At 63.2% G+C, this 17,285-nt stretch overlaps 1 protein-coding gene across 5 annotated transcripts in view; it reads left to right on the top strand.

The window, feature by feature from the left end:
* Positions 1 to 16,931, top strand: part of MROH1 (maestro heat like repeat family member 1) — a gene marked incomplete at its 5' end in the record, with an annotated part of 43,382 nt that extends 26,451 nt beyond the window's left edge. For all 5 annotated transcript variants that reach the window (XM_082754772.1, XM_082754771.1, XM_082754773.1 and 2 more), the window contains 11 exons: positions 241 to 406; positions 1,099 to 1,295; positions 6,646 to 6,783; positions 8,405 to 8,519; positions 10,357 to 10,503; positions 12,336 to 12,524; positions 13,130 to 13,282; positions 13,408 to 13,542; positions 13,771 to 13,873; positions 14,821 to 14,886; positions 16,387 to 16,931. In XM_082754772.1, the coding sequence (XP_082610898.1) occupies positions 241 to 406; positions 1,099 to 1,295; positions 6,646 to 6,783; positions 8,405 to 8,519; positions 10,357 to 10,503; positions 12,336 to 12,524; positions 13,130 to 13,282; positions 13,408 to 13,542; positions 13,771 to 13,873; positions 14,821 to 14,886; positions 16,387 to 16,472 (1,495 nt within the window). In that variant the 3' untranslated portion in view covers positions 16,473 to 16,931. The remainder of the gene's footprint in view (positions 1 to 240; positions 407 to 1,098; positions 1,296 to 6,645; positions 6,784 to 8,404; positions 8,520 to 10,356; positions 10,504 to 12,335; positions 12,525 to 13,129; positions 13,283 to 13,407; positions 13,543 to 13,770; positions 13,874 to 14,820; positions 14,887 to 16,386) is intronic.
* Positions 16,932 to 17,285: the final 354 nt, after the last annotated feature.

The raw sequence follows: 17,285 nt of genomic DNA, 5'->3' as shown, positions 1-17,285 counted from the left end.
AGGGTTTGGGCTGAGCACGGCACAGGAGGCACTGGCCGTGCTTCCCCTGGCTCAAAGTGCCTGGAGCTGCTGTGAGCCACCCATTACGGGTCTCTCACCGGGGCTTTCCTCGTTAGTTTGCACCCCCTGGGCTCTCTTCGCCCTGCGGTGAAGGTGGTGCTGGCGTGGGGAGGGGGCTGGTGGTCACTGCCCCTCGGAGCAGGGCACCAACACAGCTCTCCCCTCTCTGCTCCCCTGCAGCCACACGTGTGCCATGTGGAGGTCCCTGGCCGCCGAGCCCACCCTCACCTCGCAGATCCTGGAGCAGCTCCTGGAGAAGGTGAACAGGGACGTCCCGTACAAGGAGAGCAAGTGCTTCCTGCTGGGGAGCGGGTCCGAGCGCATCGCCACGCCGCTGCCCCTGGCCGTGAGTGTCCTGCTGCAGGCCCTGTCCCGTCCCCAGCCCCTCGAGGGTGCCGGTCCCAACACCTGGAATGCTTTTTTCATTTCCTTGGCTCGGGGGGGTTGTGCCAGGCGTGGACTCTGGAAATAACGCATCGCTGTGTAATGCCTATTAGAGCTAATCCACAGGCTCGTAAAAAGCCTCTCAGGTGTCCATCCTCAAGGGAGACCACTTTGCATTTTATCCCTTCAGAAAAATAAACCCAGCTTGGCAGCTTTCTAAGCAGTAAAGCAGCTGTGAAAATTTCCTCCTCCTCTGAAGAACCAAATGCAGATGGTACGGGATCGGCTGCGCTGAAAGCAAACATTCCTCCCCTCCCCTCCCCGCTCTGTTTTTAACACCCCTGGATATCGTGCCGTGTAATTACGGCTTTTTAAATTGGCCGGAATGGGGCTGTGCAAAAGCAGGGTGCGTGTTGTCTTCCTGCCTGTAAAACCCGAGCCCTGGGATCTGCTCCGTGTCCCCAGGTACGGGCTTCAAGCCTCGCCTTCCCCCTCTGGAGACGCCCGGGTGCTCAATGTCACTGCTTCATTGGGCTCGGGGCTGCGGGAGGGAGCAGCAGCCCTCTTGCTGCCTCCCCGGGTTATTTACCAACAGATAGCGGCGTGGTGTGGGAGATCCCTGCCTAATCCTCCTCTCCGGCGCTCTCTCTCCAGGCCACATGTGCTCTGTATGAGATCATGTCTGCTCCGGAGTCTGGGGCAGCAGTGCTGGGACTCTACGCGCCGCTGTTTGTGACTCTCCTGCTGCGAGTCAGCTGCACCGTGGGTGTTCAGCTACCGAAGAGCCTGCAGAGCCGGGAGAGGAGGAGCAGCAGCCTCAGCCCGGCCCCCCGGAGCCTCCATCCCTGCAGGTACGGGGCATGAAGGCGGCTCCGCCACCCGGCACGTGGAGCTGGGCGCCCTCGCGGCGTTCCTGCGGGCAGGCGGCACGGCGGCCGCGGCGAGTCGGGCACCGAGGCCTGACCTCGGTGCTGTGGTCTGGGTCTGCTCTGTTTGTTTTGCTTCCTCCCGCCGAGCAGAGTCTCTAAATTGGGAAGCGTTAAACGAGCTGCTCCGGTTAACGACGCGCTCCTGCGCCCCAGCGCCAGGGCCCTGCTGTGCTGGTTTGTGCTGCTGCCCCCGGGGGGGCCGGCTCCACGGGGCTGGGCTGGGCATGCCAGAGGGGGTAAATTCATCTCGGGTGAGGAGAGGAGCTGGCAGGACCAAAGCCTCTGGCTTTGTCAAGCCGATGGCTGCGGCACGTCTTAGTCATGCCAAATTACTGGCTGCTCGAGCAAACACTTCAGGGCCACGCCACCTTCCCCGCGCAGACGCAGCCGTGCTGAGCCCGGCGGACGTCTTGTCCTCTGCTGGTGCTTTCAGCCCACGGTGGCCCCAGTGGCTGAGGAGGAGTGCTGGTAATGGGGTGTTTTGGGGTGCTGCTGGCTCCCCCCTGCTCCGGGGGCTCCTGCCCCAGCCTTGCTCAGGGCCAGCTGGCGCTCTGCTGCACGCTGCTGTAAGCACAAGGTTTCAGGCTTTGTAAAATCAGTGGGACCAGCCTTTAACCAGCTCCTCCTTTACAGCCCAGGAGCACGCATGTGCCTGTAGGGTGGCAGGGATCCCGGTGGCAGTGCAGCTCCCTTTCCTGTGCAGAGCTCACGTCGGCACTTGCTGGGCTGCGTGGCTTGGGCTTCTCTCCTTGGTCTCTGTGTGATCCCAGCTTGAGCAAAACCTGGGCAGTTTGGTTTCCCCTAGCCCAGACTGTGCCCAGCGCTGGCTCTTCATCATCAGGGGCTGTGCAAGCAGCTCTCACAGGGTAGCAGAGAGCCAAAGGGTGCCCGTTGTTTTGCTGGCTGATGCACGCAGCCCTGCGCCCCCGTCCTCTTGGGAAGGGGGAGCCCAGAGGACGTCTTGGCCCTGCCTGTGGAGGAAGATGTGGTCGTGGCACCCCTCTGCCAGGTCCGAGTCCTGTGCCAGCCATTGATCCCTGTCGTTGCTGAGCACCATCAGTTCCCTGCTCGTTTCCCGCATTGCCTTGGCACCAGGAGAGCTGCAAAGTGGTGAGGGCAGAGGCAGCGCAGGGCTGCGGGGCTCTCCTGCTGCAGCGTGTCCCGGTCCGTGGGCAGGAGGCTGCTTGGACAGGGTGGCCCCATGGGGTCCTTCCAGCTGGGGATGTTCTCTGGTTCTGTGGCTCACCCGTGGGGCTGCACCCCCTGGGTGTGGGGGCAGTGGGAGCCCCATCCTGCTGGGGCAGAGGGTGCGGTGCCGGCTCGCCAGCCCCTGCCTGCATCATGCCTGGCTCAATCCTGGTGCTCCTGCCCCTCTGAGCAGCGCCGGGGCTGCTCTGCTCTCCTGCACCTCTGGGCTGTGCCACGCTCATCTCTGCAGCCCGTGGAGCTGGCGTGGACGTGAGCACGATGCACGGCACTCACCCCGTCCCTCCGACAGCTCGTGTGCCACGGCAGCCCTGCCATCGTGGCTCTGGGTGCCCTCATCCTGCTGCAAAAGGTCCGGCAGCTCACGCTTGCTTTAAAGCACTTTAAATCCGTGGGGATGCCGGGGTCAAGCCCGTGTCCGAGGCAGCAGCAGCAGGAGGTGCTGCAGCACGGCCGGGCCTGCCAAGCCCTCGGTCGGCTCGGTGTCTGGAGACTCCCCTGCGGGAGGAGGCTGTGCCCTGCTTTGCAGGCTTGGTTTTCTTACAGGCTATTATTAGCCCTGGGGGAGAAAAACAAAGCCTGGAGGAGCGCACGGGGACACCAAACACAGTGGCGGGGAGTTAAAAGGGCTCCGGCATGGCTCAACAGTTCGTTTGTCAAGTCCCAAGGGCGAGGAGCTGCCGCTTGCTCGCCACGGGGCTGTGCTGAGCAATACCCTCCGTCTGCTGGGCACGCGGTGGAAAGCTCCTGCTCGCTCGGAGGGGGACTTTTCCAGCCCGGAGATGTGATGAGTGGAAACAGGTTGTTATGCTGGATGGCAGGGCTGCTATCTGATTAGCATTTTATTTAGACCACATGTTAGAACTGAATTAAATGAACCTGATGCGTCGGAGGAGAGGGCTGGAGCGCGCCTTGCCCCGCCGCCGTTCCTGTGCCCGTGGTGCTGGCAGCTCCCCGCACCCGTGGTGCTCGTCCTGTCCCCTCGGGGCATTGCTTTGGGGTCTTCACACAGAGCCCCGGGCTCGGAGCGGACACCCCTGCTTCCTCTGTGGCTTTGGGTTGTGCGTCCAGAACTGTCTGTTCTCGTCGCGCTCTTCCCCGTTAACGACTCCTGGAAGAGAGGCACGGGCAGATCCCAGCCAGACCCCGCACCAGAGCCGCGAGCAGGACTTAAGGAAACTTGAAGCAACTGGTTGCCTCCCAGGGAAGGAGGCGTAGGAGCCAGGAACCGCTGCTCTTCCTCCAGCAGTGTCTGGGCTACGAGCAGCGCTCGGGACGCAGACCAGGACGCGCTGAATTATTGCCGTGGCCGCTCCTCCATCGTTTGGGCTGGCCGAGCCCGCGTGCCCCACGGCCGTGGCTTCAGTTCCTGTCCACGTGCACTCCGCTGATCCCAAGAGAGAGCCTTTGGGGTGCAGGAGCCCCCGGGTCCTGCAGTGAGAAAAGCTGATGTGCTGGCAAGGAAACGGGGGGCAGCCAGCAGCTCCTGGGTACCCGCGGTGCAGGAAGGGGAGAGCCCCCATCGTGTCCCTGCAGCCCGTGAGGAGGCAGCCTTCTTCCTCCTCTTCCTCCCCCATCTCAGTGCCCAGCAGGGCAGCCGGCTTGGTCCAGGGCTTGCTGGATGAAGCAGGGAGGCCGGTGCTGGGGGGGTGCCCTGGCCACTGTCACCACCAGGGCTCCTCTGAGCGTGGGCATCCTGGTGACACTCGCTCTGCTCCACCGGCACCCGGCCACCCCGCTGCTGGACGCGGTGTCTGTGCTCAGGAAGGAAAACTGCCCTCGTTGCAGCTCCCTGGACGGGGCTGGCACGGCTGTGCCCGTGGTGGGTTTCTCGGTGCTGCTTCTCAAGTCCCAGGTGCTGCCTGCTCTGGGTTCAGGAGGGGCTGGGGCCGGGGGCAGGGGCCAGCAGGCTGCTCTTGGGGCCGTGCGGCGGCTGCGTGGGTGCAGGCAGGTAGCTGGGGCCATGAAGTCATTGCTGATGGATGGAGGGGGAAGAGGCTGTGTCCAACGCGCGGAGCAAACGCCGAGATGTGAAATTCCAGCCTCGTCCCAGGAGCTGGTTACAATATCAAAGCAATTTCCTGTCCGCGTTTTGAGTTCTGAGTCTCCATGATACTTAAATGCCAAAGAGAGATGGTAAAGGTGAATATGATAGCTTGGCAGGAAAAAGGGTTTGGAAGACACAGGCTTTTGTTGGAAAGGAAGGAAGTGTCTATAGGACACGGTGGAAAAAGCAAAGCCTGCGAGCGAGCGCTCGGGCCGGGCCGTCCCGCAGGAGCCGCCCCACGCCGCGGTGGCTCTCTGGCCACGGGCTCCCAGCCCCGGTGCGGTGACACCGAGCCAGGAGCTCGTGGGGAGGCTCGAGGGGAGCGGGGACTTGGCTGGGTGGTGGCCCCCGAGAGCCAGCAGCGGGCTGGGGCCGTGCCCTCGCCTCTTGGACCTCATCCGTAGCCACGGAGCTGGTGGGAAGGTCCCTGGACCCCGCTGGGCTCTGTCCTCTGCCGGAGGCTTTCTTGTGCTGCAAGAAAAATCCCACCGAGGCTTTCTTGGGCAAAGCCACAGCTTCACCTGCATGCACACGAAGTGCTGAGGCTTGTGCAGGTTTCCTGCAGTGCAGGAGCACGGGGCCAGGCAGAGGTATGGGCACGGACCTGCTGAGCACCAGCACAGGTTGTTGCTGCGGCTTGTGCAGCCTCTGCAGGGCTGCGCTGCACCAATTGTGGCTGGTGGTGGTCTCTGGGTGGTGGATACTCCAGCCTAAGGTTTTATTTAATTAGCAGCTAATTCCTTGCTGTCCTGGAGCCTTCGTGGTGCAGGGATGCTCAGAGCTCGTGGAGGGGCTCTCCTCCAGCCAGGGCTTTGCACAGAGCTGAGCGAGCTGGCTCGGTACGCGGTGGTGGTGCTGCTTTTCCATTTCCATCACTGCCGGCTCCAGCTGGATGTCCCTCCGTGGGTGTCTGTGGGCTCTCCTGGATGGGTTTTGTGGTGCAGACATCAGGCTTGGGCATCGCCCACGATACTGTGCAGGGCTGTGAGCGCAGCATGGGACCAGGCAGCTTCTGCTGGGGCTCTTGGCGGGTGCTGGGTGGCTGCAGATGGAGAGGTCCTCGTGCTTTGAGCACTGGAAGTGTCCGTGCCGAGGAGCAAAGCAACCCTGCTCCGTGCTTGTCTCCTTTCCTGCTCCTGGTGCATTGCCCTGGGCAGATGCTCAGCTTTGGCCCTTGGCGATGCTCTGCTTGGCGAATGCATCCTCGAGGCACTGGTCCCTGGGGACCCCCAGACCTGGCTGCTGTGCAGGGTGCTGACAAGTGCAGCACAGAGCCACCAGACGCTCCAGGTCTGGCTGTGGTGGGGTGTGTTTTCCATGCATGCGGTGGGTGAGCGCTTATTTTCCATCCTTATTCTCAACTTTGGACTCAGGAGAGCGGAGATGGCGTGTCCTGCATTAAGGGAGGCTGTGGTGTCCTGCTGCAGAGCCCCGGGGTGCCCGTGCCCCGAGCCCTGTCCCTACACGTCCCCGTCCCTCGTCACCGCAGCCCAGCCCTCTCCTTCCAGAAGCCAAACTTGCAGGCGCCCGAGTCGTAAGCTGAGAGACCTTTGTGTTGAGACACCCTTCCTAAATCATGTTTTCTTCATGTGTGTGGTAAATACATTCCTCTTGCTCATATTGAAGGCTAAGATTTATCCATTACTTATATTTGTTTTGTTTTGACAGGATAATGTATGGTTCCCATATGTTGCTCTGTGCTCGCAGCAAAATAATCCCCACCTATAAAATATTAATGCAAAAAAAAACCCTCCTTAAAGCAGTTCTGGACTTCTTTACTTTTCAGCCTATTGTCTTGGATCACTTTAATGGCAAATGTCACGGTGCAAATGGAAGTAGCCGTGAGTTATGGCTTTGTCTCGCTCCAGCTGAAGCTCGCTCCGTCCTCGGGTGCCTCCTCACCAACCCCCGTCCCGGTGCCGCCGCGTGCCGGGCTCGGTGCTGCCGCGTGCCGGGCTCGCCCCTTGGGCCACGGGCGGCTCGTGCCGCGGCGTGACGGCGCGGTGCTTCTCTCCCCAGCTGCGCCGTGGAGACGCTGAAGGCGATGCTGGCCCGGGGCGGCAGCGAGGTGGTCACCAAGGCTGTGGGCAGCGCCGGCGGCTGGGACCTGATGGCGAGTCCGGAGAGGCACCACGATGGCATCGCCGTGCTGGCCGGGTGAGATGTGCTGCTCCCGCTGCTTCTGCTCCGGCACCGGTGGTGGTGTGGCCGCGGGGACCGGGTGCGCTGCGTCCCGGGGCAGCCACGACGCTTCGCAGCCCACGAAGGGTCCCCAGGGGTTCCTGGGGGTCAGGGTGGGACTGCTGGGGGGGTGTCCGGGGCCAGGCCCCGTGCGCTGGAAGCAGCCCGGGCAGGGGGTGACTCACTGTCAGCTCTGTCTCGCCCGACGCCTGGAGGTCAGAGCGGGGGGAAGGTGCTCGTTAGTGGTGTGATTAACCCCGGCGCTCACCGCTGGGGGGGCGGGAGCGTGGACGGGTGCCAAGGGCTGAGCAGCGGTGCCGGGAGCGCGGTCAGGCTGGATGCAGCCGATGGCTCAGCTCCCTTGGGGGCCGAGCACCCCACGCGCCTGGTGCCCATCGCCACAGCTTGCCAGGAGGAGGCCGGGGCTGTGCAGCAGCGTGTCGGGACCACCAGCAAAACCTCTGCTGCTCTCGGCTGCTTGGCTGAGCTTGTGGAGGCTGCAAACGAAGGTGTGATGGATACTGAACGGTCTTGGATGGATTTTCTTTTTTTTTTTTGGTGCTGCTGCGCGTGCCGAGGGCGGTGGGGCCGTGCTGGCGCTGCAGCACCCGCAGGGACGGCCCCGGCCCCGGTCCCGATCGGCGCGGCCTGGTTCAGCTCGGGACTCCGCTGTCCCTCCGCCCAGCGCGGTTAATAGCTCTTGGACGGCTGAGGAGGAGACGACCGGTTTGGGATTTTCCAGCGTTCACAAAAATGCTTTATTGAGCCTCCCGAACGCTTGTGTGTCTCATCCCAAACAAAACTCGGCCCTCCCGGCCAAGCTCTGCTGGAGCGGCCGCTGTGGCCACGGTGCCCGGTGGGGGCTCGGAGCTGGGTCCCCCCCGTGGCTCGTCCCCAGGCCAGGCGGTGGCAGGGGGGAGGTGGCAGTGATGGGCTGTGCTCGAGCAAAGCATGAGCTGAGCTGTGGGCAGGAGATGCTTTGCTGCACGGTGCAGGACGGGTTCCGTGTTCATCACCTTGTCAGCAGCCCCATAGGGATGGGACGGAGCTGGGGCTGGGTGCAGGGCCGGGTTTCAGTCGGGGCAGCGTGGGTCACCCTGCCAGCAGCCCCTGGGCATGGACACGAGGATGTGTGTTGGGAGGATGTGGAACTGTCAGGGGCTCATCCAGGCTGTGGCTGCTGCAGGGCGTGGGGATACAGACAGAGGGTGAGGGCTGCCAGACCCCCCAAGTGCCTGTGTGGTGCTGCTGGGGCGAGGGGAGCTGCCCACAGGGCTCGGAGCTGCCTGTGCTTTGGCTGCCCATCCTGCTGGCCCCACAGGAGCTGTTAGCAGAGGCACACGGTGGGCACCCACCCGCTGACACCTCCATGGTGCGGGGCTCGGTGCCAGCGCCTCACCGCGCTCTGCTCGCAGGTCCCTGGGTCTGCGGGCACAGGAGTCCTGCGGTTCCTGGCCACCAGTGACCCCAGTGCTGTAGGTCTGGGGGCTGGTTTGTTCCCAGCGCTGAGTTCCCTTCCTCTTGCTGTTGACTTTTGCACTGTTTGTGTGGGTTGAGCCCATCCCGGTGTGGGTGACGCGGCCCCTTCTGCCCGCAGCGCCATGGCACGCCACGCCGGGCCCAGGCTGCCCCTGATCGTCAAGAACCTCGTCCCGACGCTGAGCAGCGTGTTCGACAGCCAGAGGATCACCACCACGGCCTTCTTCGCCGAGGTGAGGAGGGGAGGTGGCTGCTCCCGTCTGTCTGTCTGTCCGTCCGTCCGTCCGTGCCTCCGCACGCGGCACGGCGCAGCCGCGAGCTGTCCTCCTCGGCTTCCCGACCCTCTGGCAGAGGGGATGGCAGAGAAGCGCCTGCAGGAGTCCAACTCTGAACGCATCCCTGCAGTGAGCCAGCAAGCCATAACTCCCTCCTTACGTACCACCTCAAGGAATGAGGTGACTCAAGTCCTTTCCTCTGGCGCAGGGCAGCGCGGCCAGCAGACGGTAACACTAGCTGCGCGTACATACCACCTTAAAGCCCTGGGCCACTCGAGGAGTGTTTGTTACATAAAGGAGCACCTTATGCCAACAATGCAGAGCTATATCCCTGCTTATAAACCACCTTTTAAATTCTCAGCTGCTTAAGCAGCCTGGGATTAAGGCACTGTTTTTATTTTCTGTTTGGCTGGGGGAGCTGACGGCCCTGCTCTTGGATCCCGTCCCAGAATCTGCTTTAGTTTTGGAGTGTGGTTGGCTCTCTGCATCCTTAAAGGGTTTAAAATAGCAGTTTTGCCTCACCATGGAGCTGGAGGGGAAGGAAGCAAATGCCTGTGTCTCCCTCTCTCAAAACTGATGAGGTGAGAGCTCAGTCCCTTTTCTCGCAGCCGTGCCAGTGACGGAGATGACAGAGTGGAAGCCAGGAGGGGAACGGCCACGGGGCTGTGGCAGCGGGGACCTGCGGCACCAGGCAGCGCAGGGCTGGGTGCTGCAGCCTCTGTGCCTTCATCCCGCTGTGCCTTCAGCCTCCTCACCAGCTCCGCAGGCACTGGACAGAGGCTCTGAGCGCTGCCCTGGGATGCCCCAGGGTTAAGGGGCTGGATAAGGGGCTCCGTGCCAGCCCCGAGGGCAGCTCTGGGGTGCTGGCAGCCCCTCGCTCGCAGCCACCAGCTCCCCCACGTCGGGCTGTGGGTGCTGTGCCTGGTGCCGGGGGGTCCCCGGGGGTCCCAGCGTCTCCCCGCAGGTTGCTGAAGCCCAGCAGGAGCCTGGAGCAGCCCCGGGGAGCCCCTGCTGAAGGCAGTGTGGCCCTCGCAGGTCGTTAACCCCGCTGTGCCCCTCCTGCGCGGGGCTGGCGCCGACCCTGCCGCTGCAGGCAATTAACGGCCTCCCCAGTTAATGGCCTCCCCAGTTAACGGCCTCCCCAGCTCGCTGGGGACGAGCCCCGTGCTGTTCCCTGGATCCTGTCCACGTCCACGCGTGGCTCTCCCCTCATCCCCAGTGATGGGGTCAGGAGGAGAGAGAGGAGCCCCGTCGGCTCCATCCAGCCGGGGGTCCCAAATCACCTCCCCCAACTCAGTGCCTCTGAGCGCTCCCAGGGCTCAGCACGGCTCTCCAGGAGCTCTGGTGCTGAGGATGCTCCCAGTGCCGTGCTGCTCGGCCACCACACAGCCTGGAGGGACGTGCTTCAGCCCTGCAGGGAGCCCGAGCTCTTCCCCACTGCCCTCAGCTCACCCCAGAGGTGGTCTCGCACCTCGGTCCTGCTCCGGGGGGGCGCATTTGGGTCCCTCCTGGCTGTGCTGCGTCATCCATCCCTGGGGGTCCTTGGCTCACGTGTTACAAATCACGGCAGGATCCCCAGATCTGAGCACCCTGTAGGGGTGTGAGGGCTGTCCCTCATCACGTCTGGATGACCTGAGTGTGGAGTTTGGGGTCTGAGAGAACTGGGAACAAACCAAGGCTGCCCTGGGCTCTTTCCTGGTGTAATGGGATAAGAGCACCTGAAACAGGGACATCAGCTCCCTTGTGGTTTGAGGGGTTACTGTCCTGTCACTGCTGACGCTCTCTCCTGCTTCAGCTCCTTAATAGCAACGTGGTGAATGACCTGATGCTGCTGGAGACCGTGATGGATAACATGACGGGGAGGCAGAAGGACCCCTGCCTGCTGGTGCGGATGCTGGCTCTCCGGGGGCTGGGCAACATCTCCTCGGGGTCACCAGAAAAGGTGAGAGCAAACTCCGTGGCACGCTGCCTGAGCCCTTTTGGGGCTGGGGGTGCGATGCGGGGGGAGAAGGGGGTGCGCAGCCCCCTCTGATACCATCAGGAGGTGACTCTGGACAGGATTTTTCAGCCCTGTCCTTGCCCTGCTGGTGGCACCTCCAAAACCAAGGAGGCGACCGCGCCGTGCGCCTCCCTGTCCTGTCACTGTCGTAGGCAGGCACGGTGGGACTGGTGCAGACCCCCAGCTGCTCTGTAAAAAAAAACTGGTTTGGAGGAGAGCGTGGCAGCCATCGGGGGGCTGCTGGCCCGAGCAGGGGTCGAGCTGCGGGGCCGCCCCCAGCAGCAGCAGCAGCAGCAGCGCGCCTGCGGGAGCCGTGTCGGCCCGTTGCCCTTTCTGCTTCCTGCTGCTCCGGTGTCTTTACCAGCTGATGAATGGATCCTTAAATGCAGTTATCTCCTGTCCCGACGGTGGGATTCAGGCAGGCCAGAATTAGTTTTCCAGATCTCCAAAGTGCTGTGGTCGGGGCAGCTCACGCCAGAGGCGCGTCCGCTGGGGTGCAGGGACGGGATGCTCTGTGTCCACTGCTTTTTCTGGGGACCTGCAGTCACAGCTCCATCCCACGAGATTCCAGGCTCAACCGTGGCTGGGACGTGGCTGCTCAGCCCCGTTTCTGCCCATCAGGTGTGGGATTGCTGCAGTGCATCCTGCACCGGGCTGCCTATGCTCTGCCTACCTGGTCCCCAGCAGCAGCGTGGGGCTTGGCAGGCGTCTGCTCCGTGCTGTGCCAAACCCCAGGAAGGGGTCACGGGCAGGCCAGCCCCGGGCAGGCAAATACACCACTGTGAGCTGCCACGAAAATATAAGCAGCTGCTAAAATACCATCCTGCTGGTGCAGCCTGGGCAGAGCTGCTGATAGCGCCCGATGCTCCGGTGTGCGTGAGCCGCAGCGCTGCTGTGGGCAGCGGTTGGGAAGCAGGAGGCCAGCAGTGCTGTGAGGATGAGGAGGGCTGCGGTGAGCCTCGTACAACGCAGGCAGGAGCAGGGATGATCTGTTGCTGCCTTCCCTGCTGCATCCAGCAGGAGCAGAGCTCAGTGCATCTGGGTTTCCCATGTGCTGCCCCTGCATCGCTGGGGTCATGCTTCCCGAATCAGCTGGGAGCAGGGTGGCTGCGTGTAATGTTAGTGCTGCAGTTGCTCCTTCCCTTACCTGGAACAACGCAGACTGGTGTGGCTGGGCAGGCTCAGGGGTCGGCAGTCCCTTCCCACACGTCCCCATGGCGCAGGGTCACGACGCGTTGTTCGTCCCCAGCCGTGCTCCGTGAGCTGCCCCGGGCAGCACAGCCTGATTTACAAAGCCGAGCGCTCAGAATTAAGCAATGGCAGACTCGATGTGGCTTAGGCAAACTTAATTTCCCCCTTTGCTGTGTGTGCAGCAGCTCTAATTGCTCAGCGAAATGCTGCGCCGGGAGGGGACGCGGTGCCTGCGGTGAGCAGTTGCCGCGTGCAGTGGCTGGCCTGTGCCGACGACGCATTGCGCTCAGCAGCTGTAATTTAATTTAATTCCAGCTCCTCCTCACTGGAAGCGAGGGCGAGGCAGGAGCTCGCTGCAGGGCACTGCTCGGTGATCAGGTCACTGACTTTGGGAATGCTGCACTTGGCTCGTCCTGCTTTAAGGAGTCACCCTGGGTTAGCGGGCCAGGTCCCCCGCCTGGTGCTGGTGCCGTGCCACAACGTAGACACAACAGAGCCCGTCCTGACCCCTGGGGGTGGCCGAGCAGGGCCGTGTCCCTGCCAGGCTGTCCCACAGCAGCACTCCTCTCCTGCTGCCCTTGCAGGTACGGAAGCACGGGGCCAAGCTGCTGGCGTCCATGGTTAATGGAATGGATGACAAAGACGACCCCCACAACCTGGTTGCGCTCGAGGCCATGTCCAGTCTGTCCAAGCTCCTGGATCACTTGGAGGAGAGGGACATCCAGTCCATGCTCCTCCACATTGCCATCAGGATCCGACCCTTCTTCGACAGCGTAAGGGAGCCTGGGGACAGAGCTTGTGCCGTGGTCCTGTCTAAAGCGGCTCATCCGATGAGCCAGGGCACGCGTGGCAGATGGGTGTCTCTGGGGTGGGCAGCAGGGTCCAGGCTGTGCTCCGTGGGTGCTGGGGGACAGGAGGGGGCCAGGTCTCTGCAGGGATCTGCCCCGCAATATTTTGCTGCCCTCAGTGGTCTCTGTGCATTCCCCAAATCCCTCCAGCATCACCGCTGGTTCCACCACTGCACGGAGCGATCCGAGCGCAGGATCCTGCCCCCAGCTGCTCTGGTGCCATCCGTGGCCCTGCAGCACCGTGCTCTGTCTGCAGGGGCTCCCGTGGCTCTCCCCAGCCTGAACCAAACCACAGCCAGGCGTTACCCAGCCCCTGTCCCAGCTGTGCACCCCCCAGGCAGGCAGAGCTGGACGTGGCACGGAGACCCCCATCCCTGAGCCCTCAGTGCCCCCCCGGGTCTCCTTTCTTTGGGACTCCGCTGCAGGCAGTGGTTGGAATTGGGGATGTAGAGGCAGGGCGTTGTGCCGCTGGGGAGTCACCAGGGGAAGGGCTGAATTCACCCCGAATCCTGCTCGCCCCCCGCCCGCAGGAGCAGCCCGACCTCCGCCAGTCGTCCATCGTGCTCTTCGGCAACCTGACCAAGTTCAGCGAGGAAGACTGCGAGGCTTTCTTCGAGCAGATCCTGAACGGGCTGGTAACGCTGCTGCTGCACCTCCAGGACCCCAAGCCTGAGGTGGTCAAGGTGAGTGCCCCGCTGCCCGCCATGGGCACCAGGGAGCCCCCCCAGCGTGGGGTACCGGCCTGGGGTGACCACGAGGCGCTGAGCCCCCCGGCGCACGCCGCAGCCTCCTCTTCTCTGTGCCACAGGCCTGCAAGTTTGCTCTGCGCATGTGTGGCCCCAACATGGGCTGCGAGGGGCTCTGCGACATGTTCCTGAACCACCTGCGGGAGGACAGGAGCCTGCACTACGGGGAGTTCATGAACAACGTCTGCAAGCACCTGGTGAGCGCAGCCGGAGCCCGCGGTGCCGGCGCTGGGGCTGCCAAATGGGATCCTCGGGGTCCTGCCCAGTGCCCCAGTGTCCTTTTGGGGACGTTCCCCCTCCCAGCCCAGTGTCCTGGGTGCTGCTCAGCCTGCCCAGCACCTCTGGGCTTCCAGGAGATGGTGGCAGTGCTGCAGGCAGCCGGCCGCGTGCCCTGCCTGACTCCTCTCCTGCCGCTTCTCCCCCAGATGCAGAGCTACCCGGAGATGCTGAATCGCCTGATTTCAACCAACCTCTTCTACTTCAAGAGCAACTGGGTGGACATCAGGGCGGCTGCGCCTATGTTCATTGGTAAGTCCTGCTCCCAAGCCTCTCGGGTGCAGTGTGGGTCCCTTCCTAAAGGCTGGACGTTGGGGGTGTCCTGGGGAGGCGTTCGGTGCCCGCTCCGCAGGGGGTGCAGCATCTGCTGTGACAGCCCACGGCCAGGGCACACCATGGGTCGGGGGAGCACACCCCAGAGGCAGCTCCTGCACAGACCCCATCCTGCAGCAGCAGCAGCCTGCCTGAGGGCTGCACAGACCTTTGCTGGACCCAGACCAGCTCATCCCATCGTTGTAAAGGTTTCCAGACTCAGCTTGCAGCACGCGGATGAGGTTACGGTGCGGGGAGCAGTGCGTGTCACTGCTTTATCAGCCAGAAGGGCTGCCTCAGCCCCGTGCTGTCAGCTCGGAGCAGCTCTGAGGTTGTGGCTGAGCCGTGTAACAGGGCAGGTGATTCGAGCAGGAGTCATCCAGCAGCGCTGCTCCGTGCCCCGACCCCTGCTGTAGCTGCCCCAGGTAAAGTGGGAGCTGCAAATGCATCCTGGCACCAAGGGACGTCTGGGCTGCTCCCGAAGCTTCACATCTCTCTCTGGAGCTCCCAGTTCCTTTTTTGGGGATGGGGGTAGCAGCCAGCCTTGCTCTTACCCGTGTAACACTGCATGTGGTGTAAGGTTGTGCTGCTTTCAGTGGAGACCACGGCTGCGCTGCAGGCAGACGTGCCCAGAAATGATTTAAGTGAGCTGTGGGAGGCAGAGGTGCTGGTGGGAGCCTCCTTAGGGCACACGTTAGCTGGGGCAGCGTGTATACATCACATATTTGGGTCCCCTGTGAGCCCTTGCTGCTGGCCCTGCATGACTGCACACAACACGTGGACAGCAGGGACGAGTGACCCAGCACCCTGCGAGCCTCTGTGACCTTCTCTGTCAGACTTGGGGGGTCCCAGTGGAAAAAAACCCTGACGCTGAGCTTCTTCCTCAGGCTTCCTCGTGCTGCACGTGGACGAAGACCACTGCCAGCAAGTGGACCTGGACCAGCTCATCTCGGGTGAGTCGGTGCCCACAGCTCGTGCTGCCGGGGAGCAAGGGCTGGGGGTTGGAGCCAGAGCCCAGCCCCATGATTTTGGGCTCCCCAGGCTGGGGCTGTGCCGTGCCCCGGGCTCCTGCTCCACTCTCGGGTGATGGGGCCAGGATGAGCCCAGCACCTGCAGGCACGGGGGACCGGGGCTGGCAGGTGAAGGCCCAGCCACAGGCCAAGCTGTTGGCACGGGGATGCTGCAGCAGGAGCCGTTTGCAGACTGGGCAGCGGGGTGAGGGGGTCCTGGGGAGCCAAGGTTGCAGCCCCTGAGCCCCGACCCCACGGCACGGCCCCGGTGCTGGCCGGGGGCACCCGCCCTGGGCACCGCCTGCGGCTCGCGTGGCATTTGCAGCGGCTTAGCGTAAGCAGGAGGGGACTCGCAGCGTTTGTTTGCAATGTGTTAACTGTTAAAAGGCAGAGCTGAGGCTCGTTACGAAGGGCTAATAAAAAGTCAAATTGAAGCTGGTGGCATTTTGGAGCAGAGTTAAGTAATTTTCCTGGATTTCAGGGATTTTTTCCCTGTCACTAGTGACCTCATAGTATATAGTAATGCATGGAAACTTTTGGATTGTTCCAAGAGAGCTTAAAAAACACTAAAAAAGGAAAAACTATCTTTCCGTTGGCTCCCTGAGCCCTTCCAGAAGAAAGAGGCCTGTCTGTTTGAAACAAGTGAAAGATAATCTGCGTGTGTGTGAGTAATAGCTGGAGTGAGCGGGCCTGGCTTGGGTTGCGCGAGCTTCCCGTATTGAGTGGATTAGCCGAGCGGGGTCCGGGGGGGGGCTTCGGGCTCTCAGATTTACAGCCCGCCCCGGGGCACCCCCGCGGCCGGGCGGGGAGGCAGGAGGATGCCGCGAGCAGGAAGCGAGCTGGCACATAAATCAGGGGAGCCTCGCTCGCCGCGGGAGCAGGGGGGGATTTGGAGGGAGGCGAGGATCTCTCCTGCGCCGGGTAAACAAGCTACTGGAAAAATATTATTATACTTTTACTGCTAGGAAAAACTACCTGGATTGTTTTCTTACTACCGGGAGCTGTTCCAGGCATTAGGAAATCGTGCTGATAGGGGAGGCTTGGCCCGGCCAGCGTCTGCACAGCCGCGCGGACCCGCGGAGGCTCGGCACCTGGCTCCAGCCCCAGACCCCCGTGCTGGGGCCCTTCCCCTCCCCGGGGGGCTGCAGGAGGGGCCCCCGGGTCGAGCCCTGACCCCGCGCCCCGGGGCAGGGCCAGGTCTCAGCGCTGTGGGCTCCTGGGGGGCATCCCAAGAGGATTTAGGGTGCCTCTGCCTCCCCGGGGATGTGTGAGCTGGGGAAGGGGCTGGTGGGGAGCCCCGGGGGGGCAAAGGGATTTCACCTTTCCGTGCCCTGGAGGAAAGCCAGGCTGTGGCTTCACCCCAGGCACGGTCCCAGCCTGGGGCTGGGGTGAGCGGCCGTGCCCCCGCAGCCCCCCGGCATGTCCCTGCTCTGCTCCTCGCAGCCCTCAACCTGCTCCTGAAGGACCCCGTCCCCGCCGTCCGCATGAAGGTGGCAGAGACGCTGGGCCGCCTCGTCAGGATCCTGTGAGCCCCGGCTCCACCGCAGCAATATTTTGGGGCGCCCTCCTCGCCGCGGGCACTGCCCCCACGTCTTCCCCCATCGGGCACGCGCCCGGGGCCCCGCTCGCGCCCTCCTCCGCGGCAGCTCCATCGTCTTCCTCCGCTCTCCGCAGCCCACGGGAGCCCGCCGGGCCCAGTGCCTCCACCGCTCCCCCTCAGGGCCTGGCTCAGCCGTGGGCCCCCCCAGCACCCAAAGGACACCAGGGACGGGACGAGGCTCCGGGGAAGGGGTCCTTGGGGGGCAGCTCCCCTTCTGCGCAGCCGGGATGGAGCCCGAGCCCTCCCCTGCCTCCCCCCCCCGTCCTTCTCTGCTGCTCCCCGATGCTGTAGGCAGGGCCCTGCCTCCCCCCGGGGCCCCATTCGATGAATGTCACTGTCCTCTCACCACTCGTGTACATAAACTTATTTTTAAATAAAGCTCTTCGCTCCTCAAGGCTCTGGGAGTCATTGCAGGGTGAAGGTTGGTCCGGCTGCCCCCCCTACTGCTGCCTGGCTCGTTAATTGGGACATTAATGAGATCCGAGGGGTAGGAGCCCCGTGGGTAATGCCTTGGAGGATGTGCTCGAGCCCTGTCCTCGTGGCAGCGTTCCTCCTGAGCACCCAGGGGTGCCCCCTGTGCTGTGCTCGCAGCGTCAGGGTGAGCCCCGCTGTCAGTAGGGCTCAGAGTGAACAAGGCAGAGCTGGGCAGAGCTGCTGGGACAGGCAGCGGGGCTCCGGGCCCTGCCCTGCAGGGCTGGGGGCTTATTTGGGGGGCCCCTTCCTTACTCTGGGCCTGGCAGGG

This window comes from Aythya marila (genome assembly GCF_965140915.1).
Source record: "Aythya marila genome assembly, chromosome: 2".
NCBI classification, from domain to species: Eukaryota; Metazoa; Chordata; class Aves; order Anseriformes; family Anatidae; genus Aythya; species Aythya marila.
This window is presented reverse-complemented; position numbering and strand designations above follow the sequence as displayed.